Raw genomic sequence first — 27,338 nt, 5'->3', positions numbered from 1 at the left:
TCAGGAAACTTAACTGACACATACAAGTAGAACTTACTAATTATGGTTCTGAGTCTTATAATGAGGGGAAGTGGCAAACTTTTCATTACAGTCATTATATTTATTCCTCTGTAATCAGCGTATTTTTCAAAGAAAGACAAATCCGGCTTTTGGCTGAAGACGAGGAAGGTCGGACTTGTGTGTGTGAGTCTTTAAATCAATACTACTCCAAAGAGTCAAGCCCATGCAAGACATGACCCCTGAAGAAGGTCAATCTTTGCCCACACTGATACAAGAAAAACTCTTTGGAGGACAGGACGCCATAGCATTTATTTCAACTCATAAATGTGATCCAGCAGAAAAGGATCTTTCTCAGGAAAAGAAATGAGTGACTCGTCAGAGCTAAACTGTTAGATATTAAAATAATACGAATACACACAAATATCTACGACCAAACGCACACATGGACACACACTGTCTACCAGAAATCATATTTTTTATTATTTTTTGGACCGTGTAAATACATCTTTGCCAGCAGATCAATCCACATGTCAATACTCGATGGTGATTACTTTTGTCTTGAGATATTCATTCAGCGCATCTTGCCCTGCAAAATAGACAAAAAGAAATAAACAATTATTATATACAAGAATTGATTTACATATTGCATTGTATAATATTATATATATTTATACAAAAATAAATGCCAATGAATAAGGAGGTGAATTAAGTAATAATACATGAAAAGATTAATTATTAAATTAGATTAACATGTGTTTTACACAAGCATATCTGAACTTTACACAAAAACATGTATTATTTGTGTTTATTTTACAAATGTAGCACAGTTTAATTGAGGGCTCCAGAATACTGTAGCTTTTGGCCTTAATAACATAATAATGTAATGAAAAGTGTAGAGTTTCAAGTGAAGCACATCCATCAAACATGTATATGATAAAAATATAAGAAAACTTGGCTTAACTTTTACTTTTTTAAATTGTTATAATTTGATTTTGTAGATGTAAATGGTTTCGAAAGCTTATCGATTTAAAAAAAAAAGTTTTACATGACTGGTAAATAAAAATGGGCCTATACACGTACCCAGGTCTTTCCCGAAGCCGGACTGTTTGAAGCCTCCGAACGGTGAAGCCACATCTGTCTTGTTGTAGGTGTTGATAAAGACTGTTCCAGCGTCGAGCTTCTCGCTCACGTACAGAGCTCTGCTGATGTCCTGCGTGAAGACCCCTGAAGCGAGGCCGTATTCTGTAGCGTTGGCCCTCTGCAGGACGTCGTCCACCTCCCTGGAAACAGGAAGTAGGCGTGAATGGTAATAAAGACAATTTTGAATAAAGTTTTACAGATTTAGTTTAGCAACAAAAAAACATTATTGTGAAACTGTTCGTTGATGACACCCTACTCTTCATTTCTGCCTTCACATCCCCTGAAACTGCATACTCTGCAGGACTCTAATCCTCCACATTGATAAAGAGTCGGGTGTCATCCTCAACAGCGCCCCCTCTTTTCCAGCACACATTAGAGCATCACTTAAAGTTAAATCCACACTGGCTAATGATTTACAAAAACTGTTTTATTATGATTGAAAATGTGAAATTCCAAACCGCGCAGAACTCATTATCGTCGCAAACTTTTTTTTTTTTTGTAAAGACCACATTTGCATAAGCTGAAGAAAGAGGGCAAAGGTTGAGATGAGAGCCTATTGAGATCCTGGGCTGCACGGGGGGGGGGGGGGTTTCAGGCAAGTCTCTTTACACTTGGTTCCACCAGGATTTGAGGGGAAACAAGGTAACGTCATGGTGGCTTTGGTTGTGAAAATGTTAGTTGTGGTGGGATCTGGACAGAAGGTGACACATGATAAACCCCCCGCTGGGTCGCCTAGATCAGGGTGTCAGGTGTTGAAACCCCTTTTCTGCTGTGGTGGCTTTAGTGAGTCCACATGGAAGACCTCAGTACGATCCATTACTTGACGATGGTGTGATTATTTAATTGGATCAAAATTCAAATTTGTATGATTGTATTCATCTAGGATGTATCAAACAATCGACATTCCAATGTATGTCCATGTCTTCTTGTCACATTCTGAGAGGCAGATATTTGACAGTATATTCACCAAGTACTAAGCAAAACGACATTTAAGAGTATAGTCTTACCCAGACTTGAACTTTGAAATGATCATGACGGGTCCGAACGACTCTTCCTGAGCGATGTACATATCATCTTGCACGTCAGTGAAAACTGTAGGTTCGAAGAAGAATCCTAGAAGCATTTGAAAAATACACATTTTTAAGAAACAAAAAGAAGTGTTTTTCACTTTAGATCCGAGGCAGGATGCCCCAGGTTTTTACCTGGACGGTCGACCCGTTTGCCACCGTAGATGAGTTTGGCTCCTTCCTTGACACCGTTTTCACAAAACTCCACTAGTTTGTCGAGGTGAGCTTTATGGTTCTGTGGTCCATGATCTGTGAAGCGGTCCAGTGGATCACCGATCTTCATCTTTTTGACTTCCTCTACCTGAAACCGTTAATAAAAGGTTTGCTTAGAAGACGTATATTTTGAGTCACTGGGACAGGCTCTGACTCCTTAATGATGGCAATAAAGACAAAGAATCTAGTATTTTCATTAAAATAAAAATATATATGTTATACTATGTTAGTTTCTTACTTAATCATGTTTATTACCACTTTTATTCTACATCAAAATGAGAGACTAGAGACATGGTTACACTGCAAACAAACCATTCTTCTTCTTCTGAGTCCAGCCATTGTGTTCTTAATAAACTCTGTAAGCTTGTCTGATATCACAAGATGAGGCACTGAATGAGACTAATAGGTCAAAGTTCAAAAAGAAAAACAGTAATACAAATGTGAAAAATAATGAATGTATGTGTTGATTGAAGATTGTTAGTAGTAGTACGTAGAGAGGACCAGAAGAAGAAACCCCAAACTGCTTTGTATTCTCACAGATTACAAACTTGTTAAGTTAAATTGCCAAAGAGAACTTCCTGATTAAACAAATAAAGCTCACATGACTTTATACTTTGCTTGACAGAATTTAGGGAAAAATAAAAAGGCTGATTGTTGTCAAATGATTGTAGACGAATGTTATGTTCCGCTTTTATTTTGGTTTTATTTTGTTCCTTCGCTTGCTGTTATCCCTGTTCCATTCCCCGGAGCTTGACTAATACACACAGATGGAACTTATCGACAATGAAGATCTTTAATCTTCTTCAACCAGCTGAGCCTTGATGCTTAGTTCTGTTTTTCTATTGCTTATTTATGTGTGTTATCTTTTTTCATTCTTGTATTCTGTACTGACAACACAAAGAAATCACATGTTTATTAAACACTGGCATTAAAAATGTATTCTTCAGTCTGATTCTCAGTGAAGTTTTGACTTTTTCAAATTCTTTCCCTTTTATGTCCGTGTGTCTGAGTGCTTTAGTGAAGAGAGTTTTGACCTCCTTGTCGTCTGTTTACTTGTTCGGTGGCCATTTCGGTTTTTTGATGTTTGATACACTTGTTATTGTGTTTACTGGACTTTGTATTCATTTAATTCTATATTTTTTTTCTGCTGGTTACTCCTCCCAGCACCGAAAGCTTTTTATTGCTAACCTTTTAAATTCAATATATAAATGTTGGTATAATCTTGCCAATTATGTGATGGGCAGGCGATCATGTGACCACGTAAGGTTTTAACCGTACGCAACTGATGGTAGTTTTACAACTTGCTATGAAGTTAAAGAAATGGAGCCAGCGCTCGATTGGATTAGACAGTTATGACAGGTTTTTATATCTAATTTAAACCTTGTGATAGCTCTGGGTCAAGATGAACCTGTTACCCAAAAACACCTTGACCTACAAGGGTTACCACAAACACATTTGTATTCGGGCTACACAGAGATAACACAAGGGTTGAAAAGGCTATGGATTAGAAAAATACAGAATTTGAACGATTGGGATTAGAATATCAAACTCTATGTGTAAGAACATATTTAACATTTTATGTATTCAATTATTAAAAAAAAAAAAATTTGGCCTTTAAATATTGAATTCAATAAATAATGCAATACTTAAAAGAACTCTTAGATTTAACCACCATCGATTTACTTCCATAGACACTGGATTGACTTAAAGACCGCAGTCTCTGACTATCAAAGGTTGAAATATTGCATGGGTTGAATAAGCAGCATTACATTATTAACATACTATTACAATTTTGTCAAAGAAAATTTAAATAAAACATCAAAAATACATTAAATTCGTTACATTAATTAATTACATTAAAATGAATTGTTACATCAAACAATTTCCCGAAGGAGACCTCCTGAGGGATCAATAAAGTTATACCTAACCTAAACTAACATTATTACAATTAAAAAAAAAATATATATATATATATATTTAAAAAACATACCACTTTCTTGACGAACTGATCATGTATGTTCTCCTCCACGAAGAGTCGTCCAGCTGCGATGCAGTTCTCTCCTTTATTAAAGAACACGGAGCTCATGCCCTGAAGTAGAAGAACACACAAGTGTTGACAACGACTCACATAAAAACGACACTACAATGCATCTCCGGCGAGGGAACCAACCATGCGCAAGGCTCTGTCCATGTCACAGTCACCGAAGATGATGAGAGGAGACTTTCCTCCGAGCTCCAGAGAAACCTTCTTCACATTCGAGAGAGCACAGCTGCGAACAGGAGCGAGGGGTTGTTGTCATTTTTAATACGCAAAAATACCAAACGAGTGAATCCAGAACCTTTTCATGATGTGTTTGCCGATCTCCGTGGAGCCGGTAAAACCCAGTTTCCGGACATCGGGATGATCGCATAAACGCTGCCCCACCAGAGTACCTTTAAAAGCATGTTTAAGTCGATCCTACTCCCAGTTTACTCCGGGTACTCACCTGATCCAGGGACTATGTTGACGACTCCTCTGGGAATGCCTGCTTTCGCCGCCAACTCTGCGAACTTGAGGGCCGTCAGCGGCGTCACCTGAGGAACGAAAATAACGACATCGGGCTCGTTTTACGCAAACAGGAAGTGACACGCCGCAGGTGATCGACGGACGCACCTGCGCCGGTTTGATGACGACCGTGTTTCCTGCAGCCAGACAGACCGCCGCCTTCCAAGCCAACATCATGAGCGGGTAATTCCAGGGAATCACAAGAGCACAGACACTGGAAATAAAAAAAAAAAACGTGTTCAGATACACGTGGATACGTGCGAGTTCAACTCTCACCCTATCGGCTCCTTCTTGGTGAGCGTGAGGTTTCTTCTGGGTCGGGCCTGGTTGATGGGGATGGTGCTGCCCTGGATGCGACACAGATATATTTACACTTACTACATCCGCCCTTCAGGAAGTGGGAAAAGGAAACAGTCTTACTTGGATTTTGTCGCACCAACCGGCGAAGTAGCGAAAGGTTTGTATGGACATGCCCACGTGGGTCTTGAGCGCCAGGGTGTACACGGCGCCCGAGTCCAGAGACTCGATGGTGGCCAGCTCTTCCTGGTGCTGCTCCATCAGGTCCGCCAGCCTGTGGGCGGAGCACAGGTCACTCTCGTACGACAACACATTCTGTTATTTATACCGTAAAAAAAAGGGTACAATGTGTTGCTATATATTGCAATGCATTATGGGTCAAAATTATATTACAGTAACATGAAACTATAGACAGTTTTTTAAATTTGTTTTCATTTGGATTTAATGGATACATATTGCAGTTAATCACGTTTTATTTATTTAAACCTAAAACTTAAGGTTGAATTATATTCTAGTAGTTTGCATGTCTATGATAGTTAAAGAATATGTGTGTAAAACATGTTTTTGTCGCTGACTGGATTGAAAGTTAAAAGTTGCAAAACCTTTTTTTTTTTTTTTTTTTTAAAAAGCTTTTAAAACAAGTATATAGGTAAAAGTGTTATTTCCTTGTGTGTTTGACTGCATGTCTGCATTTTTTAAAAAGTATGTTTATCAGGTTTTATACAGAATGTATTAAACTACTTTTGCTAATGTTAGCAATGCTAGCGGTTAAGCTAAGTGTCGCGACTGCCATTAGACCAAATAATTATTTTCTTAAATTTATAAAAAAAAAAAAACAGGTGAAAATGCCATTAAACATTGTAAAAATACAGTAAATAATTTTTAAAAATGAATTATAGTAAATTGTTAAATGTTAAACAACCATGCATTTCTGTAATGTATGTGCAGCAAATTGATCCTGCAATTGACTAATTTTACCCTTTTATTTAAATTACTTTTACAGCACTTTATTGACAATTTAACTGTTTTTTTTATTATTATACAGGAAATCATTATCTAATATATAACTAGTCTTGATTTACCAAGTGCTTGTTTATGACAAATACAGTGTTGTGTTATCAGTTTAACTTGCCCTTTAAAGTATATACTTTATTGAATATTGTTTTGATTGTTTAAGCGCTTTGTGACCCTGGTCTGGAAAAGCTCTATATAAATAAAAATTACTTACTTACTTACTTACAGATGGTTTGCGATCAAGGAAACAAAGAGATAATATATTGTCATGATTGTCAATTACATTTAAGAAAGAAACACAAAGCCATCCATTCATCCAAATATGAGGGAATATGTGATCAGCTATAAACGTCATTATTTTAATTATCTTTTATAGTAATTTATTGGCTAATGTTTGGATTTCATTTGAGGATGTAACAAATATTTATACTCAGTTATTCCATCTAAAGTAAAAAGCTTTCATGCGATCAAACTCAGGTCTTGTTAAACATACCTGTACAGTAACGTGCCTCGGTCTCGTGGATTCATCTTCCCCCACTCGCCGTTCTCGAACGCTTCCTTCGCAGACGCCACGGCCCTGTCAACGTCACTGATCTGGCAGAGTGACACGTCACAGATGGGCTGCAAAACAGAGCGAGAGAAGCCGGTTACAGAATGATCATCATTATTTTTAAATAAAATTCAAATCTACAGTTCAAAGCCAGGATTACATGAATCTGAATGAATGAAAACAAAAGTGAATTATTTTAAGGTAGGAAGTGTTAATATTTACTGTGCCATCGGTTGGATTGATGGTCTTGTATGTCTTCTGTCCCTCTGCGTCCACGAACTCTCCGTCGATGAACAGCTGATGAGGCATCTTCACGATCCTGTTGTTAATGTCTTTCTCCACCTACAAGGAGGACCATCCATGTTTGAAGAGCAACAAAAAAGGCTTCATATCGTTCTGACTCACGTAATCGATGACCATCTCTTCCTCCTCGTCCTCTCCACGTAGTTTCCTCACACACATCTGGATGAACTCCTGGAAGGTGGTGTTCATGTATATGTCCTCGTTCTGCATCTGGCAGCCGGCGACTCGCATCTTCACCTGCTCCACGAGTCTGAAGAACATCAGGTTGAAAATAGTATTACGTTGATCGACTCGACAGCTTCTTATTTGCTTGAACTGAATTGAACTGAAGAACACTTTATAAGTCCTTTTATATGCACGAAAATAAAATGAGAAATAAACTTTAAACACCATAATTGAAAGATGGATGGACAGATGATGAGTGGATGGATGGATGGATGGATGGAATGATGTTATGGTGGAAAGGTGGATGGGTGGATGGATGGGTGGATGGATGGATGTATGGATGGAACGACAGTTGGACAGGTGGTTAAGTAGATGAATGGATAATGAGTGGATGGATGGTGGGATGATTGGTGGATGGATGACGAGTTGTCGGACAGATGGATGGATGGATGGTTGGATGGATGGATGGATGGATGGATGGATGGATGGTCAGATGGATTTATGAATGGATGAATGGTCCGATGGATGGATGGATGGATGGATGGACAGTTGGACAGGTGGTTGAATAGACGGATGGATAATGAGTGGATGGATGGTGGGATGATTGATGGATGGATGACGAGTTGTCGGATGGACAGATGGATGGATGGATGGTTGGATGGATGGATGGATGGTCAGATGGATTTATGAATGGATGAATGGTCCGATGGATGGATGGATGGATGGACAGTTGGACAGGTGGTTGAATAGACGGATGGATAATGAGTGGATGGATGGTGGGATGATTGATGGATGGATGACAGGTTGTCGAATGGACAGATGGATGGATGGATGGATGGATGGATGGATGGATGGATGGATGGATGGATGGATGGATGGATGGATGGATGGATGGATGGATGGATGGATGGATGGATGGATGGATGATTGGTGGTTGGATGGATGGATGGATGGATGGATGGATGGATGGATGGATGGATGGATGGATGGATGGATGGATGGATGGATGGATGGATGTACATATAAATGTGTTTATTTGCTAATATTTTGATAAACTTTCCAATTATAGTCACATTTCCCAACAACCCAGTTAAGAATAATGACCTTGACTATAAAAATGGACGATGATTCTTGTTCGTGACAATCTCACAATACAATTTGTCTTCAGATAAGTATGAAGTATTTAGAAAATATGTTATTGTTATAAATCTGAGATATTACTATTATTCATTACCTGACAACATCCATTGATCCAGCGCCAGATTTAAAGAAGTCTGTGGCGTCTTCGATCTGACCCACGTTTGGTAAAATGCTCCTCCAGACCGTCTGTGAGAAAAAACACGTCACTTTCTCTCCACTGACGTCGGTGGAAACAAGCGTTTTTTACCCTCAACTCTTCAGCAAAGACGGTTTCCTCCTCAGTCAGTTCCACCGACGTGTTTGTTGCAGAGTTGAAATATTGTGCGGCAGGAAACATTTTACCGTTTTCATACTGAAGATTCTTCACCAGCAGCTGCAGCACAGAAGCAGAGCAAACACACACACCGTGTGTTAACCATAATTTAACACAGATTTTGACTCGATTCACATCGAGCTGGTTACACACAAAGAGTTTATCCAGTAACAAACAAGTGCAATAATCATTATTAAAGTGAAACAACTTATACCAGGTGCAAACACGTGTTTGCAAGTTTTCATGTAGTGTACTGTACTTTTTATACTTTAAATTTTATTTAAAAAATGCTGCTGAGGACGGATGGAGTTAAAATCTTGTTCACATAAAGACAGTTTGTAGTTTGTGAATGTCCTAAAAGAGTAAGTACTGTATTTGTGTGAAATATCACACACATTAAATATAAATTATGTTCCAGTAAAAGTGTTTAAAGTTTAATTTCTGTGAACAGAAATCTTTATTGTTTACTAAAATCCAGAGCTCTTAAAAGATCAGTAATAATCCAAGAGAAAAAGCATATAAATAAACAAATATCTAATATCTAAATGTATTTAAAACAGTAAATAGATGTCCCATGGACTCACAACAATGCAAGAAGTACAAAACAGTACTATATATACTGTATATATATATATATTTCACTTCCTCTTTAGTATATTTATACATTTTCTTTGATGTTTGCCTGTTAATGAAAATATATTTCAGCCAAACTAAAAATAAACTAGACAATTCACCACTGGGAAAAGGCAAGAGTGTGCTGTGCATGGAAGCTAGTTCAGGAACCATTTCTAGATTCTGATCCACAGACCTCAGAGCCCGAGCTGGGCTATAAGGCTGGATCAGATCACAGATGTAAGGAGGAGTCTGACCATGAATAGATCTGAAAGTAAGAACCAGAATTTTAAAATTGATCCTGAAAGAAACTGGAAGCCAGTGAAGATTTTTAAGGATCGGGGAAATGTGAGTTCTTCTACTGAAGTAAAGACGCTTCCATATTTTAAGATGCAACCATTCTATTCGAAACATTTTTTATGAAGTTGTTGTCTAAAAAAACTCAACAACTGTTACTGGAAGTCTCTCTAGTTGTTGACATCCATAACATATCATCTTATCTTAAACACATCTTTATAGACCAACATATCAATCTACCAGTGAAGAGTTTTAAGGATCGGGGAAATGTGAGTTCTTCTACTAGAGCAGGTCAGAATTCTCGCTGCAGAGTTTTGTATTAACTGCAGGTGAGACAGATCCTTCTTGTTTAGACACACAAATAAACAGTTACATTAGTCTAAAGGAGAAGACACAAACACATGGATTATATTTTATATTCTGGTGAGACTCCGGTCGAGCCACACATTTGGATGTATTTGTTGTTTGTATGCACTCAACGGTGCGGGCCGTGAAAAGTGCCAAAAACGGAAAGAAGGACGTATAATTAGAAGAGACACACGCAATAACATTAGTGGCCACTATGGACACCTTATAGCCGAACTGTATGTGTTTTGTTAGTCACATATGGTAGTAGAACTTACACTTTGAAGCTGATCTCACACAGATTGTTTGCATAAATGATAAAATAGTTTCCCGAAAAAACGATATATCGTGAAAATAGATAAGAATCACTTACTGCCTTCTCGTCGTTACCAAAGAGCACCAGGCCTTGTTTGGTCACGACTCCTGGCTGGCTGGCTCCAGGGATGTCCAGTGGTTGACCGTTGACCTTGGCGTTCCTCAGCAAGGTGGAGCCAAAGAATGTCACGCTCTGTGTCGATGCAAATACGAAAAAAAAAAGGCGAATGAAAAACACCGATCTCTAAAATGAGTCCAAAATAAATGAATACCTCGCCGTTGATTTCTGCCCAAGCACCAGGGACGCTGTCGTTCCCGCGGATCCAGTTGTGAAGAGCTTCTGCGGGCTGGTTCCAGTCGATCTGAAGGGTTCAAAATGATGATGTCATAACAACTGTCTCAGAAGAATGCTAGGTTTTCTCATTTATATTCATATCTATATTACCGATAATACATTTATTATAAACTGTATATCAGGCCCTCAGAACTATGCACTCAAAAGTTTTAAAATTGAAGATTTTCTACAAAAATCTAAAGACTGAAACTGATTTTTAATATTAAATAAACCAAATAAAATAGAATTTACCCAAATGAACTTGAGTTTTGTACAAACAGACACACACTGATGAGTACAATAGAGGTCCAACATCTATTTAAGACACACTTAAATCAACACACGTAAGACAATAGATCCAGAGTCTTGTAGTATTGTTCATTTCAACCTTCATTCTGACTTGAATGACTGGTGTGAACGTGGATAAAGAGGACGAACAAGCTCAAATAAATACCTAATAAAATATACAAATCTTTTAACGTTTTTCGAGAATTCCAAGCAACATGACAGTGAATGCTTCAGAAGAAAAGTGAAAACACAGATTAAAAAATGATTAAATGCCATATTTTAATGAGACAAAAATGGTTTAATTTAAATCAAAAATATTTGGTTCACTGACAGACTTCAAACAACAGACTCGCTAACAAGGTTGCTAAAAGTTTCTCTTAATACTTTGAAACTACTTGAAGCACTTAACAAAGTTCTTTATCTGTAAAAAAAAAACCGGCTGTAACTTTTTCGTGGGTCAAATTCCAAGAGTTTCCTCAATCTGAGTAACACTTTTATCAAATCTACCACAATCCTTGAATCATTTACAGGCTATACAGGAAGTAAACATTTGCGAAGATATTTTCCTCTTTAGATTTTTCTCCTCTGAGGAAAAAAATGATACTTAAAAATGAAATCCAATGTATGTTTCACTAAGTAAACATTACAGTAATGCAGTATTTGAGAAGTGAACTTTGCAAAGCTGCTCTCAGTGTGACTCAACAGGTGGTCTGTGCTCTACTTGCTCCACTACCAACACTGAGTGGAAGATTCGTAAATAGTCACATCACCGAGCGTGATAACAACTGGATTCAATCACTGCCGACTCTGAAACTCATCAACTTGAATGATCATCGCAAGATTTAAGGGGGAGATAAAGGTTACCTTGGAGTTTTCCTTCTTCTGTATGCACTCGTACGAAGCTCCCTCCAGGGGCTGAGTGATCCGCGGAGCCTTTCCTGCTGAGATCAACCGGACTGACTCCAGCTGAACACAATGAGAAGAAATGATGCAGGATTTAAGGTTTTTAAAGGACTATTGAGGAGTTAAATGAACTTATAATAGGAGGTAAAAATGTACACTATTACTCATGGAACTATTTCTCGGTTTATATTGTTCTATCTGTTGTGTCATCAGTAAAGCTCCTTTCTAGACCAGGGTCACAAAGCGCTTTAACAATCAAAAACAATATACATTTAAAATATATCCTTTAAAAGACAAACACAGGAGTCCCAGAAAATCAAGGAAAAACCTGAACAAATAAGAATGTCTTAAGATGTTTCTTGAAGGAGTCAGTAGATCCATCAAACACAGAGGGAGAGGAAGATCTCTCCTCCGGTTCTGATTCTGATCCACAGACCTCAGAGCCCGAGCTGGGGTGTAAGGCTGGATCAGATCACTGATGTAAGAAGGAGTCTGACCATGAATAGATCTGGAAGTAAGAACCAGAATTTTAAAACTGATCCTGAAAGAAACTGGCAGCCAGTGAAGACTTATAAGGATCGGGGAAATGTGAGTTCTTCTACTAGAGCGGGTCAGAACTCTCGCTGTAGTACTGAAGTAAAGACGCTTCCATATTTTAAGATGCAACCGTTCTATTCGTAACATTTTTTATGAAGTTGTTGTCTAAAAAAACGTAACAACTGCTACTGGAAGTCTCTCTAGTTGTTGACATCCATAACATATCATCCTTATCTTATCTTAAACACATCTTTATAGACCAACATATCAATCTACTTTGACTTGAGTCGGCCACATAAAAAAAGACTCGGCGGGCCGAAATTAGGTCCCCAGACTCATTTGTGAAGCGAGACACGGCGACCCTCGACCCCACTGACCATGCCCTTCACTCCCTCTGGGAAGAGGAACCTCTTGTACAAGGTGTTGACCGTGTCGTTGGGTTCTACGTCGCACTCCTTCTGCAGCAGGATGGGTCCGGTGTCCAGGCCGTCGTCGGCCCAAAACACCGTGAATCCGCCCCTTTTATCGCCGTGGATCAAGGTCCTGCGCGCATTTGGAAGTTTTGGTAGAACATTCACCAGAGTAAACAAATCCCGCTCTGACCGAGTGCACTTTGCTCACCAGTTGATAGCAGAGGCTCCTCTGTGCAGCGGCAGGATGGAGGGATGGTAGATAATGGAGCCGTGCTTCGGGTGGTCGATGACCTCCATGGGGATGAACTGGGAGCAGTAAGGCAGGACGTTGAGCTCGGCGCCCGTCGCTTTGTACTGGGCGACCACTTCTGGGATGGCTTTCCCCTTCACGCGCCAGCCCTTGAACTTGAAGACCGCCACTCCATCGCGCTCTGCCTCCGTCGCTGTGACAGCGTGGGAGACTCAGGGGTCAACACTCCTCAGGGGTCAACACGTGACACCAAAACAGTTGGAAAAAATTGCTCTGGATTTTGTTTCCTACCGAGCGGGTCGGCCTTTCCGTTCTTGTCTGGGACGGTAAAGACTCCGACGATGGTGTGTCCATCTTTCTTCAGCTCCTTGTAGACCTCTTGACCAAACAGGCTTTGACCAATCACGGCGATCTTCATGTTGACCTTCAAGAGAAGTCCTCAGTACATTTATATATATTTTATCCAGATTCTTAGAGGTGAATATTTATTCAATATCACACTTTAGCAGATATTTATGGAATAATAACCATCAAGATAATGTACATTCTGGGAGGTTTTCAGCATCAATTATATTCTTATATTCATTATTCTGTCGGGACAAAGAAAACATCTCACCTCGTACTTGAGAACTCCCCCCAGAGAGATGTCAGTGACTAAGCACTTTTACTTAAAGCCAGCCGGTTACCTAAGAGAAGTGAGACTCTGATTGTGATTGGACGAGGCATGTAGGGAGGGGAGGAACTGATACCTCGTAGAAGTTCTACTAGCAGAGACTCAACTTTCAATGAACATTAAAAAAATATGTATTTGTTCAAACTTTTTGACTTGATACTTGAAAAACCACTCATTAGTAGCAAAATACACACATTAATATACAGTTTAAATAAACCAAATCTTTTCATTGTCTCTTGTCTTTTCATATCTTTTTTCTTTTTTAAAATTTTTTTTTGAGTTATTGTGAGTGAAGCAACTATTGATCCCTTTTGGAAGCGGATCATTTTCGCCTGAGAGGTCAAAGTTTAAATGTTACCTCACACCAAGAAATAGGAATTGATCTAATTGAGATTTCTTTTCATTGGAGGACCAGAGAGTGGCCTGATGATGTCGTCATTAATCTCTCCTCAGACTGTTGACCCGGCAGAGCACAGCACTCCAAAGCAAAGTCTGGACCTGTACGTGAAAGAACACCTGAATGAAGGTAAACTGAGGAGCTTCTGCAAACACCACTGGACTCACAATTAAAGACGCCATGAAACATTTGAATAGTACTTTATTTTTCTCACAGTATCCTTTACCGCAGTTTGGGAATAAATAAACATGATTTGTTTTAAACAAGCTTTAGACGGACAATATTTACAACAGTCAACCAAACAACTGAAACATGTGTGCAGGGGTCGAGGGTCAGAAGCCATGCTTTGATGCTTGAGTGTAGAGAGATGAGGGGAATCTGAAACTCTTTATGATTTTAATTAAAATTAAATATCCTTAAGAGTGTATAGAAGGAAGTTTTGCATCATTCCAAGTCCTGCAGATTGATTGTGCTTCCTGTGAACTGCAAGTTGTCCAAACTGTTCTCCTCCGTGATCACTGTCGGCTCCTGAGAACAAAGGTAATAGTAGCAGATGAAGGTTCGAATCCACACCCTTCCTTAAAATTCACAGAGTAGTATTGAAACTTTATTTTACTCCAGTAAAATAGTAGTTGTGTGAACATACATAAAATGTCGACATGTTAAAAGAGGCAGGACTGGACAAAGATGAAACACAAAAAATAAATACTAAGAGGAGACTTAAAAAATGTAATCTTAGTCAGGAACAAAATAAAGAAAAATAACTGAGGAAAACAAGACTTTAAAGTTAGATAAAAGTGGGAATTTCTGCAGAACTGTCTTATGTAATATCGGATCAAAATACTTCCGAGTAATAAAAAGTTGTTTGATTTTGTAATAAAACTTAATTATGTAATCATCTGACTTGCAATGTCATAAAAAAAACACTCATCAATGTAACTCATTGTTATATTTTGTAGCAACAAGTCTTTTGTACTTTAAGATTCAACCTCAATTTTAACTGAAATATTACATTTCTTTTTTCACCACTTTTTTTGTCAAACTATCCATCAGTTCATTCGATGTTTTAGGTTAACTAGGAGAGCCTTGTGTCACCTCAAGAGAGATCTAGTATTACAGGTGGTTCTAGTAGTAGAGTTTAGCAATGACCTATTATTATATGCCAGAGGAAGGAAAACAATAAAGATATAAAGTTAATGATTAAATGATAGTGAAGCATTTCAAGAACAGAAAAAACGTTACCTGTAAAATATGAACCGGCAGGTCAGTGGTGAGCTGCGAGTGTGAGCTGGACGGCTGAGAAGTCAACTGGAAGGCCAGGTCTCCATCGGGAGTCGGATCGTCCTGCACAACACACACAAAGATGCACATTTATTATAACGGTAAATACTGAGGCCAACTCTCTAAAACTAGTATCTTTACATGGTCACATTTTTTTGACTGTTAAGATCTCACTTAAGATTCAGGTTTCATTTAAACTTCAGTCTACAGCAGGGCTGAGCATTTTTTAGTTCCAAATTAATAGAATGTTTTTTTTTCTATTGCAAAGGCTGCAAAACAGAAACACGCACACCGACTTAACAGTAGGTGGCAGCAGAAACAAAAGCTGACAGAGACTATTCAAGTTTTTTCTTGTATTAAAAGTGAAAGAAATGTTAAAAAATTACATTTTTAGCCAAAATTTGTTATTGTTTTTTTGCAATTTATTTTCTGTGACTAATCAATAAATAGATATATAGATTTACAATTTATCAATTAGCATCATTAAGTCATCTACTTTTATTACGATTTTTGCAATCTAATTTGCATTAGTTGTTAGGATTATGTTCAAAAGTGTTGTACATTTATTGTTTTATTGCAGTTCAAAAGTTAAATATCATCTAATGTCTTGATTATATGCAGGTCTGGCCTAAAGGAGTGTTTTATGATGATTCTATCAAATATGTAATGAACTCATCTTCATTGGAAAACATCTGTGAAAGCTCCCCCACTCCTCAGGATCTGTGTCAACATTCTTCCGATGATAAGAAAACCCCACACCAGGTGGAATTGACCATTTCACAAACTTCGAGTGAGTAATCGCAGCAGAGGAGGGATATTTCAGGGCAATAAAGTCCATTAGCCCGACTTCCCGAAGCAAGGAGGATTAGAAGTTTGACAAACGGTCAAGCTAAACCTTCAGTGACCGAAGAGTTCAACACTCCATGGTGAGATTCTGACCAACCAAGATCAGATAAGAACTTTTATCAAAATGAAGAAAGTAATCACAGATGAAATACTAGAATTGAATGAATCATTATCAAAACCTTCATTTTGTAATACGTGTTCTACATTGGTCATGTTTGGTGTTATTTGAATGTTCGCGCTCCGTGGGAAAATTATCTAGAAATAACAAATCGTTTTAAAGCATTTTTAATGTACATAAGGAGAGGTAAGAAGGAGGAGGGGGTGTCAGTCTGGAAGGACCCTTTTCCCGCCGAAGAAACGTCAACCAATCATAAGGGTTTGCCCCTTTTTACGATCACTAAGTTTCAACATAAGAACTGTGTTCAACTTAGAGAATTCGTGTCGTTTCCTCCAAAAGAAAGAGTGTACCTCTTAACATCAGAGTGTACCTCGTAACATCAGAGCGTACCTCTTAACATCAGAGCGTACCTCTTAACATCAGAGCGTACCTCGTAACATCAGAGCGTACCTCGTAACATCAGAGCGTACCTCGTAACATCAGAGCGTACCTCTTAACATCAGAGCGTACCTCTTAACATCAGAGCGTACCTCTTAACATCAGAGCGTACCTCTTAACATCAGAGCGTACCTCTTAACATCAGAGCGTACCTCGTAACATCAGAGCGTACCTCGTAACATCAGAGCGTACCTCGTAACATCAGAGCGTACCTCGTAACATCAGAGCGTACCTCGTAACATCAGAGCGTACCTCGTAACATCAGAGCGTACCTCGTAACATCAGAGCGTACCTAGTAACATCAGAGCGTACCTAGTAACATCAGAGCGTACCTAGTAACATCAGAGCGTACCTAGTAACATCAGAGCGTACCTAGTAACATCAGAGCGTACCTCTTAACATCAGAGCGTACCTCGTAACATCAGAGCGTACCTCGTAACATCAGAGCGTACCTCGTAACATCAGAGCGTACCTCGTAACATCAGAGCGTACCTCTTAACATCAGAGCGTACCTCGTAACATCAGAGCGTACCTCGTAACATCAGAGCGTACCTCGTAACATCAGAGCGTACCTCGTAACATCAGAGCGTACCTCTTAACATCAGAGCGTACCTCGTAACATCAGAGCGTACCTCTTAACATCAGAGCGTACCTCTTAACATCAGAGCGTACCTCGTAACATCAGAGCGTACCTCTTAACATCAGAGCGTACCTCGTAACATCAGAGCGTACCTCTTAACATCAGAGCGTACCTCTTAACATCAGAGCGTACCTCGTAACATCAGAGTTTATCACCTCACGCGTGATAAACTGGGTCATCACCAACTTTGCCTTCAAGACGATCTCCGACCTCCTGACCTGAGCTCCTGCAAGTCCAAACTGAGGACCGCACTGAAGGACCCGCTTCCAGCATCCTTCCAGACTCCGCAAAGTTTTGTGAGTTTCTTAATAATCTTGACCAGACCGGTCCGATTATTCCAATATTCGCAGCACGTCTCCCAGACTGCGAATCTCCATCAAGAACAAGCAACCCGTGAATCATCCTCACCTCCCGTAAGAACCAAGTGTTCCTGACCTAAAGACTTTCCCTCAGCGAAGTGAACATTCCAGGCGTTCAGCGCGTTCACCTGAGGTGTCTACAACCAGGAAGCCGACACTGTGATTCATCGGAACGTTCCTGACTGTCCTCCTCATCATTATCCTCTCCTTCATCCTCATCCTCCAACTCCGTCATCCACCCGCTTGCCACCTTCATCTGGTCTCCAGCTGCTGCCTAAACCTCCGTTCACCATCGACCATCAAGTAAGAAGCTGATCACTTCATCTTGAACAAATTGATTGGTGTCTGGGTTGTTTAATATGCGGGTAGTCTATTAAGATTTCGTTTACGATTCTTTTCCCGTTTTATTCTCGGTTCCGAAACTTACCATAACATACTCATTTTTGTCATTCATTATTCATCCCTTTTTAAATAAATCTATAAAAACGTCACGTCGTTGTTCGCGTCTCTATTGGTGTAATAACGGTCAATTTAAGAGCCTCTTACTCAGTAAAGAACAGATAATCACGACAGAAGTAGTAACTTCAGTTAAATGAGATCATAAGTTAATTAATTAGGCCAATTAATTAATTATTATTCACGTAAATGTAATAGTTTCCCTTGAACTGTAAAACAAGGGTGGTGTCCCCTTTCTTCAGGTAAATCTTACCAAGAGGCAATTTTAAAGTTAAATCTACCAGAACTTAGATGTTCTGGAAATAAATCTTTTTATAAGGCCTATAAATCACTACAGATGTGTTGGTCAAATGATACAATAACTGGTGTAAAAAAAAAAACACATACTTAATAGCAATCACAATGTTGGTAAAGAAAAAAATGACGATTATTTTCGACCAATGGTTTCATGCGTTTCTACGTATTCACCTGCAGCAGCTGGATCTGAACAAACTGAGTCCCAGAGACCGGCTCCCTCAGAGTCAGTCCCACGCTGGACGCCGAAACTCTCTCCCGCAAGGAAGCAGCTTTCACTCCTTTTGCTTTTCTCTGACTCGCTCTTCCTGCTCGTAGAGAAGACAACATTCTCACACATGGTCAATTTATGGACTTAAGACAAGATAATAGGATCGTTACCGTTGGAGGTTGGTGTTCCGTTCTGCTTGTTCTTCTTAGCGAGCTGAATAGCTCTGTAGTCAGTCCTCGCAGAACCTCCACTTTCCTGATTAAAAGAAACTTATTTACCACAAATTCGGTTTACAGCATTTAGCAAACAATTTGCTGGAATTTACCAGGAATGGCGACTGGCTCTTAATCTCCGACTCTGCCTGCAGGCTGCAGCTGCCCCCTTGTGTCGGGACAACATACTGCATGTGGATCTTTGCTCCTTGCAAAGGGCTCCGAGGCTCCACGCTGCTCAACAGGTGTCCAGACCCTCCCTGACATCCCATATCCACCACCTTTGATGTCTGGGTGAGTAACTCGGAGACGGGGGTCACTGCGAGGGTTCCGGGGGCTTCGACACAGATGGCACTGGAAGACCCCGGTTTGGACATGGATGAGTCCGCGGAGGAAGTGCTGGCCTGAATGGTCAGAGCCGTGAGGGTCCCCAAACTAGTGATCATCTGAACGTCGTCCAGGTTGAGCGTGTCCTGGGTCAGCAGGATGTCGCCGCCCTCTAAAGCACGGTGGTGGGCCCCCAGGTTGCTGCTCGAGCTGAGAGCCAAAGACTCCACGGCTTTTGTCCCCGAACCGTTGACGGATCCCAGAGCCGAGCCGACGGTCGAAGGGTCTATGGTGATGATGCCCGAACCCGCCATGGAAAGATCCATTTTGTAGAAGTTCTTTGAGGCGCTGCTGTTGACAGGGATGCCGAGCCCCATGCCAGCAGGGGCCGATGTACCCCCGGGTATATTTGAGAAAAGGGAGCTCAAGTCCAGGTTAGTGAATTGGTCTGCTTTGGCAATACAGGAAGTGGAAGCAGGAGCTTGACTGGAGGGGATGAGCTCGTTGCTCGGCGTCAGGGTGGACATCGTCTCCATCTGGACGAGAGCATCTGGAACAGGATATTCAAAGTCGTGATTTTATACACACAATACATCTTTTGAGGGGTAACAAAGACCCACAAAAATGGCAAAAGAAAAAAGGCATATTAAGAGACTGGTGAGTAAGTCAGTAATTATTTGTAAAACGCTTTTCTAGACCAGGTTCACAAAGCGCTTGAACAATCAAAAGAAAATTATTACTTTCTACATGAAATCGACCTCATGGAGGCCAGATAAATACAGTCAAGGGTCCTCATGTGGCCTCTGGGAGGCACTTAACCAGGTCTCAAGATGCAAACACCAGAATAGTAATTGCTTAAATGATCACACACTACTGTCAGGTCAGGCTATACTGCCCCCTGGAGGAGGGCCATTGCATTATTCTTTTCTTGGTGGAGAGGAAGATAATATGCACTGCTGCATGTGGCCCCATATGAGGTAAGAAATCATGTAGAAACTCATTTAATATCACCTTTTTTTAAAGCATTAAAATGTTTTGTGTTAGGAATTTGGTTAGTTTTTTGATTCTTGCTCCTTAAAAGATTCAAGTGAAGGTTAAAAATGTATTTGGGGAAAAGTGAGGCATATTTAGCTTGAGTTAATTAATTGGTTGTATACGTTTTGCTCCTTTTTTTTGGCTTGATGGCCCCTGACAACACCCCCTGTATAAAATGTGCATGGGTATTGCATTTATTCATAGAACCTGGGTAACATAGAAGTGACCCTTTATGTAAACAAGATTTATTTTCTACTTCATCCTCTACACAATTCTATACATCTTGTAATATAGTGAATAACTGAGTGATGTTGTTCTAACTTGTGACTAGTATACAGAAGAAAAATAATGCACGATTGTAGTTATGTAAAGTATTTTTTCACACATGTAAAGGCAATATGAGAAAAAGTACCAGAAGTCATGTTGTGGTGTTTGAGCATGTGGCTCTTCAGGCTGCTGCGCGACGAGAAGTGCTTGGTGCAGCTGGACACGGGGCAAGGGGTCTTCAGGGAGCTGGCGTCCTGCTTGTGTTTCTTGGAGTGGATGTAGAGGCTGCTGCGAGCTGAGAACTTGGCACTACAACCTGGTGGATACACAAAAAAAATATTAGTTTTAATGCTTTTATGTGGTTCTCATGGATTCAAACTAACAGTCTGGATATGGACGGTTTATAAAAAACTAAGGGTTTGGTCAAATTTTAATTGGATAAAACAAAAAAACAAGGCTAGACAAACTTTTTTTTACTAGAGGCACAACTCCCACTAAACAACAAATTAAATGAGATGAATACAATACAAATAAAGGGCATTAAATCAACAATGGCATATACATTTGTTATTATAATTTATTTAAATAAAATGTAATACAAAATGTCATTTAAATATATATATATAATATATACGGATGAAAAGTATTGCAAATATGCAAGCATGGAATCACCATCAAATAGTCTTAACTGCCTGATCTAGTTCAGCTCAAGTACAAAGCAAGCAAGAAAGTACATATACATTATGAACACTATAAAGTATCATCTTGAACCCTTTGAAGACACGCGACACTCACCTTCAGTGTGGCATTGGAAGGGCTTCGTGCCAAGATGAGTGATACTGTGCCCTTTAAGGTGCTCGGCACGAGTGAAGGACTTTCCACATCCTTCTTCTTTGCACACGAAGCGCCTGTCATCGTTGTGTTTTCTGTTGGAAATATTTAGTTTATTTTAATCGAGTCTTTTTGAACGAAAAGGTTACCACAAACTGTGGGGGGTCCTCTTACTAATATAGATAGATTGATAAACGTTATTGAATTTTTATTTTCACTCTGCTCCTGCCCCCAAACTCATTATACAATCTAATAGCACGAGGAACGAATGAGTCCCTGAGTCTGTTAGTGTTGCATCTGGGGAGGAGCATTTGTTCTCTATAATATCCTGATTGATTAATTCAAACTTGCATAGAATTATGCCAGGTGTGTCTACAATGCATCATTACTGTTACCATTTCATTTATGTATTCAAACATTCATGCCAAAAATCACCACAAATACGTTGTCATGACTGTATTAAATTAAACATTTACCACAGTGGCATGAACATCACTAATAACATTTGAAACAGCACTTCATAAAGTGCACATTTAAACAGTTCAAAAATTCTCATGAGCTTTCAACTCTTTTGTTTTTAAGCAGGTGACTTCTCATGATTCATGTTTTGTCAGATACTTCACGTGTTATGGATGTTAGTTCCATCTTCTCCACTTATAATGAATCTAAGGTTTTCAGTAAGACTACAAATTACAAAGATGGATACAAAAGTGTCTCGAAATCATTGACTTAGTTTCCATGTACAAGTTAGATTTAAAATAATAGCTCAATAAAAAAAATGAATGTTTACCGTTTGTGGCGTAGCAACTTTGACATGCTGGTGAAAGACCAGCCGCATCCAGCAGAATCACACTTGAAAGGTCTCTCACCTTTGGAGGGAAAATACAACGTTAACGAGGACTCACCTCATGAGTTTACAGGTAAGGGGTTAGACAGAAATGAGTTTTGTGGTGCGTGTGTCGAAGAGGCGTGTATTGGCAAGAATCTGGCAATACGATATGATATTGTAATACTGTAACAAGGATATATTTGTAGTACTATCCCGGAACAAGAATTTGGTGTTGCATTCAATAGTGTTGAATTTACAGACCACATGACTGTTGACAAAGTTGTGAGTCCCTTCATTTGGTTTGAAACCAAAAAATGTCCAAACATCAGCTTTAAAAAAAAAAGTCTATTTAAACTTTGTAGAAATGAATGATAAATGGTCAGAAGTGGAAATATGTAGCATTACATTTTGAAAATGGTTCCATTTCTGTTTTAACGTATTTTATCCCTAACATGATACTAACATTTAATTACAGAAAAACATTTAACTAAGAGGACTCAAACACATTAATTAAACAATTAATGAGTTAAAATGAACAATCGTCAGTCAATGTCAGTAAAGAGGCGAACATACCATAATGGTGAAATGACTTAGTTAAACACATTTACTGTAAATACATCGTACATCATGGATGATGACAGTCATCCTCTGATCACTGTCATCGGTGATCAGAGAAGCAGAAGGAGCACGAATGCTCCTCCTATGATGCAACACTAATAGACTCAGGGACTCATTCATTCCTCGTTCTATTAGATTGATCTTGTTTTTTATGAATCTATCATCAGTGTTGCGATATCATTTCCCAAAGAAGACCTCCAGAGGATCAAGAAAGTTTTATCAAACCATCCATCTACACATATATTTGCGTGTGTTAAACTGCACGCTCATCTCACCAGTATGACTTCTGAGATGGAGTTTGAGACGACAGGCTTTGTCGTAAGTTTTGCTGCATCCTGGATATGTGCAGGTGAAATCTCCCATTTCTTTGAAGTGCGTCCTCTTGTGGGAGAAAAGGGCACTGAAGGTGATGAACGACCTCTCACAGCCTGAGGGACAAAATAAGAGATTGATGATACATTTTAATCATACATAACCAAACGTCATATTTTCCAAAAATAACATCATATGAGATATTCATAAGTGGATAGTTATTTCCTATTTAAACAAAAAAAAATTGTAATGTCAAATTTAAGACCTCAAACTATTGCCCCTAAGCAGAGATGAACAATTAAATGTCCCCAGGGGCCACAGTATATAAGGAGAGGTGTATTAAGATTTAATACATAATTTATACAAAATAAAATTGGTAGCTGCCACGCGTTCTACATGTTCTACTCCGAGAATTAGGCTGGAATATATTTTTTTACCGTGTCAAAAATACTACTAAATAACAATAAAAACAAGGAAATTCAATTAGCGCTATCTAAGCTAACGTTTTCACTGCAGATCCGAAAGGATTCCAATTTGAGTTTCAATTCGATGTCCGCACTATTCATCCTTATATTAAACACTTGTGCTGTGTCTCAAATCGCATACTTCTCTTAGTATACTATAAGTTAGTATGCATCAGTTTAGTGTACGTACTAACTAGTACGCAAATTCTCCACAGATAGTACGTCTCAAATCAAACACTGCTGCTACGCACTAACCGGTGTACAACACTACAGGTACAAATTAAGTCCTCCCACTTCGGAATTGAGGTGACAGCTTCTTCTTCTACTTCTATTTAACGACGATTGCAACCAGCTGTTTGAACTCTATCGCCACCTGCTGGCAGCACGTTTTGCAAGTTTGTAAAAAGAAAAGAAAAAATATGAGAATGGAAATCTTCGCAAGATATTATGCTGGTATCGGCACCGAAGACGTGTCATCCTCTTACTGCTGCTGAAAATGCACATGTAAGTATATGCATATATATATATATATATATATATATATATATATGACGTAACTTCCGTTTATAACGTCACTAAGATGGCAGCTGTTTAGGGTAGATAGTGTCCATCGAACCATACTCAGTTTTGTGGGCGTTTTAGTACGCAATTTAGCGTGCATGTCGCACTAAATTGGCGTACTAAGAATCGAGACGCACTTAGGCACTAATAATACTAACTTTGAGTACGCTAGTATACGATTTGAGACACAGCGTTGGGTTCAAAAAATGAATCGTGACTCCGGTCGGCGTCAACGTCGGGAGGTCGCACCTGTAAACTCGCACTTGTACGGCCTCTGCGGTTCGAAGTGGATCCTCTGGTGATTGGCCAGCCGGGTCGCGCTGCGGAACTTCTCGCTGCAGACGTCGCACACGAAGCAGTGGTCCTGCACGTGCACTTTGAAGTGAGCCTTCAGGTTGTAGACGGTGGAGAAGCATCGGCCGCAGCCTTCGAACTGACAGGTGTGCGGACGCTGCTTGTCGTGGGACAGGAGGTGACGCTTGAGCTTGTAGGAGGTGGTGAAGGTCCAGCCGCAGCCCTCCACCTCGCACTGGTACGGCCGGGGGTCGTCGGCGTGGGTCAGGAGGTGGACCTTCAGCTTCTGCCGGGCGTCGAAGGCCAGGGAGCAGCTCGGACACGTGAAGGAAGTCGGGGCGTCTTTCTTGGACCTGAACAAAGTTTTGGCGTCGTCGCAGGCCGTCAAGGCGAACTTGGTTTGCTCGTCCTCTCCGAGCGGCGACAAGGAAGAATCCATAATGTTCTCGTCATCATCATCGTGATGGTGGTTTGGACTCGTGACGGACATCTTTTTAGCTCCACTCATGTGACCGAAACCGACGTCGCCGTCCGTTTTCAGCACCTCCTTGTGCTGCACGTATACGCCCAGAGGGGCGCCCAGGGACAGGATCCCGTTCTCGATGTTCACCGTGATGCTCTGGTCGTTGATGGTCACGGTCCCGGAGAAGCTGGAGTCGTCGGCGAGGGGGTCCGACCCGGCCAGGTCCTGGATCTGGATGTCCGGCGTCTCCATGTTCTGCAGCAACAACTGAGAGGCTTCAGGAAGTCCCGCCTCCTCCGCGTCGTCTTTCGTGATGACGCACATCCGGGTGGTGCCATCCTCCTCGACCGTGTGACCCTGTGCTTGCTCGGCGGGTTGAAAAATGGGGTCCATGGGCCTCATCTCCACGTCAATCAAATCGTCCGCGTTTATTTTGGCGTCCATTGTCGCACAACATTTGTCCCCGCTTACTTGCCGTACAATGTCGATTTTCGCGGCGGAAACGTCGTTTTCTTTCATGGTTCCGTCAAAGTCTTCCTTGAAGACGTTCAGAACGACATACACGCCCTCGGAGTTCCGGTCGGTTTTACTCGCGGTGTCGCAGTTTTTACTGTCCCCGCTCGTCGCCTCTCCCTCGACCGGAAGTAGCACCGCGTCGCTCCTCATGACGGGCATGGTGAACTCGTACAAGCCGAACAACTGTCCGGTGTCCGCCTCGCTCGTCGTCAGGTCGCCGAGGTCGCCGGACATCACGTCGTCGTCGTGAGACGGTCTGCCGTCGCAAGAAGAGCTGCTCTCGCTGCCATCTTTTCCCAGCAGCAGGCGCGGCTGAGGCGGCCTGCTGTTGTTGTTCGCGTCACTGCCCGACGGTAGGCGTTGCCGAAGACTCGTCGTCGTTTCATTTTCGTGCGAAAGAAGCCGCGGCGTCGACCAAGCGTCGGGTGGAGGGTGAGACGGGCTTCTATCGAGGAGGACGCCATGATGGGAATGAATGTTTTGGGCGTCGGGAAGCCCCTGAATTTCCATGTTGGTGTCCCTGTAGCGGCGCTGGCACATAAGCCCCGCCTACTAAACTGACGAGGGCGGGGCCTGTCGTCTTCAGTCTCTGGACGAGGTTTTTCTTTATTCTCTATATATATAATAAATATTCTTTGATACATTGTTACCTTCTTCAATAAGTTACACAAGGTCCCGTCGCTTTGTGTGCAAATAAATAAACCTTAGCGAGACAGGAAGAGGAGAACCCCAAGCGGTCGGTTTGAGAAACTGCAATACATTTCAAATCAAGTTTATAGGTAGAACTTTATTGATCCCTCAGGAGGTCTCCTTCGGGAATCTTTTTTTTTTCTCCAAATTATCCACAGCAAATACAGCAATTTTTCCTAAAAATTAATCAAAATAAAATAAGAACAAAGGGAATAAAGAGAAAGAACAAGATTGTTCATCTTCTCTTTATTTTTCTTTGTTCTTGTATCATCTTCTCTTTATTTCTCTTTGTTCTTTGTATCATCTTCTCTTTATTTCTCTTTGTTCTTGTTCTTATTTTATTTTGATTTATTTTTTATGAAAAATTGCTGTACTTTCTGTGGCTATTGGAAAAAAAACAATTTCATATTCAATAAAGTTTTACCTTACCTTACCTTGATACAATCTAAGTCTAAAGATAGAGAACATAGATCAAAGAAAAATAACAAGGACAAAGGATACAAAGAATAACATAGAACAGAACATCATGATACTTTTACTCCACTCCTGCCCCCGAACTCAGAATTGTACAATTGAATGAGTCCTTGAGTCTATTTGTTTTGCACCTGGTATATGATCGGTTATTAGCTCCCAAGTTGTTGTTTTTTAATATGAATTAAACTATATTGTGCAACATTAATAAACTGTACTTTTTTGTAATGACAATAAATCAATATTGCCACATTAAAATACATGAAACTTTGTTCACTTATAGTACATGATCTAATGAACATGAAAATAAAGTCAGATCTTTGTAAACTATTCAGGTTTATCTTTTATATTAAAATATAATAAAATACATCGTGTCCATACAGCTTTTAGAAAGCAAATATAACATCATATTTCAGTAATTATTTTCCATTTGTCTCTCTCTTGCCTGAGTTTAAAACTCATGAACTGCAGAAGTTTTCAATGCAGATGTTCTTTGCATTATTTTCTTTGACTACGTTTTGCACTTTGTTCTTGTTTTTATGAAACTATCGTCTGGTGCGTAATGGAAACCCAATTTCTTGAAAAAGATCTTTAGAGGGATAAATAATTATAAAAAGTCTATCTAATCAAAATAATAGGATTACAAATAAGTAGAAAAGAGTGTTGTTCACTTGAGATTGAAACGTTAGACAAA

At 40.0% G+C, this 27,338-nt stretch overlaps 2 protein-coding genes across 2 annotated transcripts; both read right to left on the bottom strand.

The window, feature by feature from the left end:
* Positions 1–458: 458 nt before the first annotated feature.
* On the bottom strand, positions 459–13,471 carry aldh1l1 (aldehyde dehydrogenase 1 family, member L1). Its single transcript, XM_087800488.1, has 22 exons — positions 13,333–13,471; positions 13,000–13,234; positions 12,756–12,921; positions 11,803–11,904; positions 10,589–10,678; positions 10,375–10,509; positions 8,682–8,807; positions 8,529–8,620; positions 7,232–7,379; positions 7,049–7,168; positions 6,770–6,897; positions 5,386–5,536; positions 5,242–5,312; positions 5,074–5,179; positions 4,907–4,994; positions 4,760–4,853; positions 4,591–4,690; positions 4,411–4,509; positions 2,343–2,508; positions 2,148–2,253; positions 1,081–1,280; positions 459–586 (listed from the first exon to the last, which is right to left on the bottom strand). The coding sequence occupies exons 1-22, from the start codon at positions 13,457–13,459 to the stop codon at positions 531–533; spliced, it is 2,706 nt and encodes a 901-aa protein (XP_087656614.1). The 5' UTR covers positions 13,460–13,471; the 3' UTR covers positions 459–530.
* Positions 13,472–14,295: 824 nt separating this feature from the next.
* On the bottom strand, positions 14,296–26,024 carry LOC148070569 (zinc finger protein ZXDC). Its single transcript, XM_087801244.1, has 10 exons — positions 24,460–26,024; positions 23,149–23,301; positions 22,217–22,295; positions 21,391–21,521; positions 20,741–20,911; positions 19,080–19,843; positions 18,925–19,009; positions 18,718–18,851; positions 15,354–15,455; positions 14,296–14,639 (listed from the first exon to the last, which is right to left on the bottom strand). Exons 1-10 carry the CDS (start codon positions 26,021–26,023, stop codon positions 14,556–14,558), a joined length of 3,267 nt encoding a protein of 1,088 aa, XP_087657370.1. The 5' UTR covers position 26,024; the 3' UTR covers positions 14,296–14,555.
* Between the last annotated feature and the right edge of the window lie 1,314 nt (positions 26,025–27,338).

Source organism: Callionymus lyra, chromosome 10, assembly GCF_982586985.1.
Source record: "Callionymus lyra chromosome 10, fCalLyr1.hap1.1, whole genome shotgun sequence".
NCBI lineage: Eukaryota > Metazoa > Chordata > Actinopteri > Syngnathiformes > Callionymidae > Callionymus > Callionymus lyra.
This window is presented reverse-complemented; position numbering and strand designations above follow the sequence as displayed.

Excerpts from the sequence above, each read along its gene's own strand:
- LOC148070569 (XM_087801244.1), bottom strand. The coding sequence starts at position 26,023 with ATGTGCCAGCGCCGCTACAGGGACACCAACATGGAAATTCAGGGGCTT. Across the intron at positions 18,852-18,924 it reads CGGAACACCAACCTCCAACG|GAAGAGCGAGTCAGAGAAAA; the intron begins GTAACGATCCTA and ends CTCTACGAGCAG. Across the intron at positions 14,640-15,353 it reads TGCCGGTTCATATTTTACAG|GAGCCGACAGTGATCACGGA; the intron begins GTAACGTTTTTT and ends CTTTGTTCTCAG.
- aldh1l1 (XM_087800488.1), bottom strand. The coding sequence starts at position 13,459 with ATGAAGATCGCCGTGATTGGTCAAAGCCTGTTTGGTCAAGAGGTCTAC. Across the intron at positions 8,621-8,681 it reads TCTTTGCTGAAGAGTTGAGG|ACGGTCTGGAGGAGCATTTT; the intron begins GTAAAAAACGCT and ends TTTTTCTCACAG. Across the intron at positions 4,691-4,759 it reads GGCAAACACATCATGAAAAG|CTGTGCTCTCTCGAATGTGA; the intron begins GTTCTGGATTCA and ends TCCTGTTCGCAG.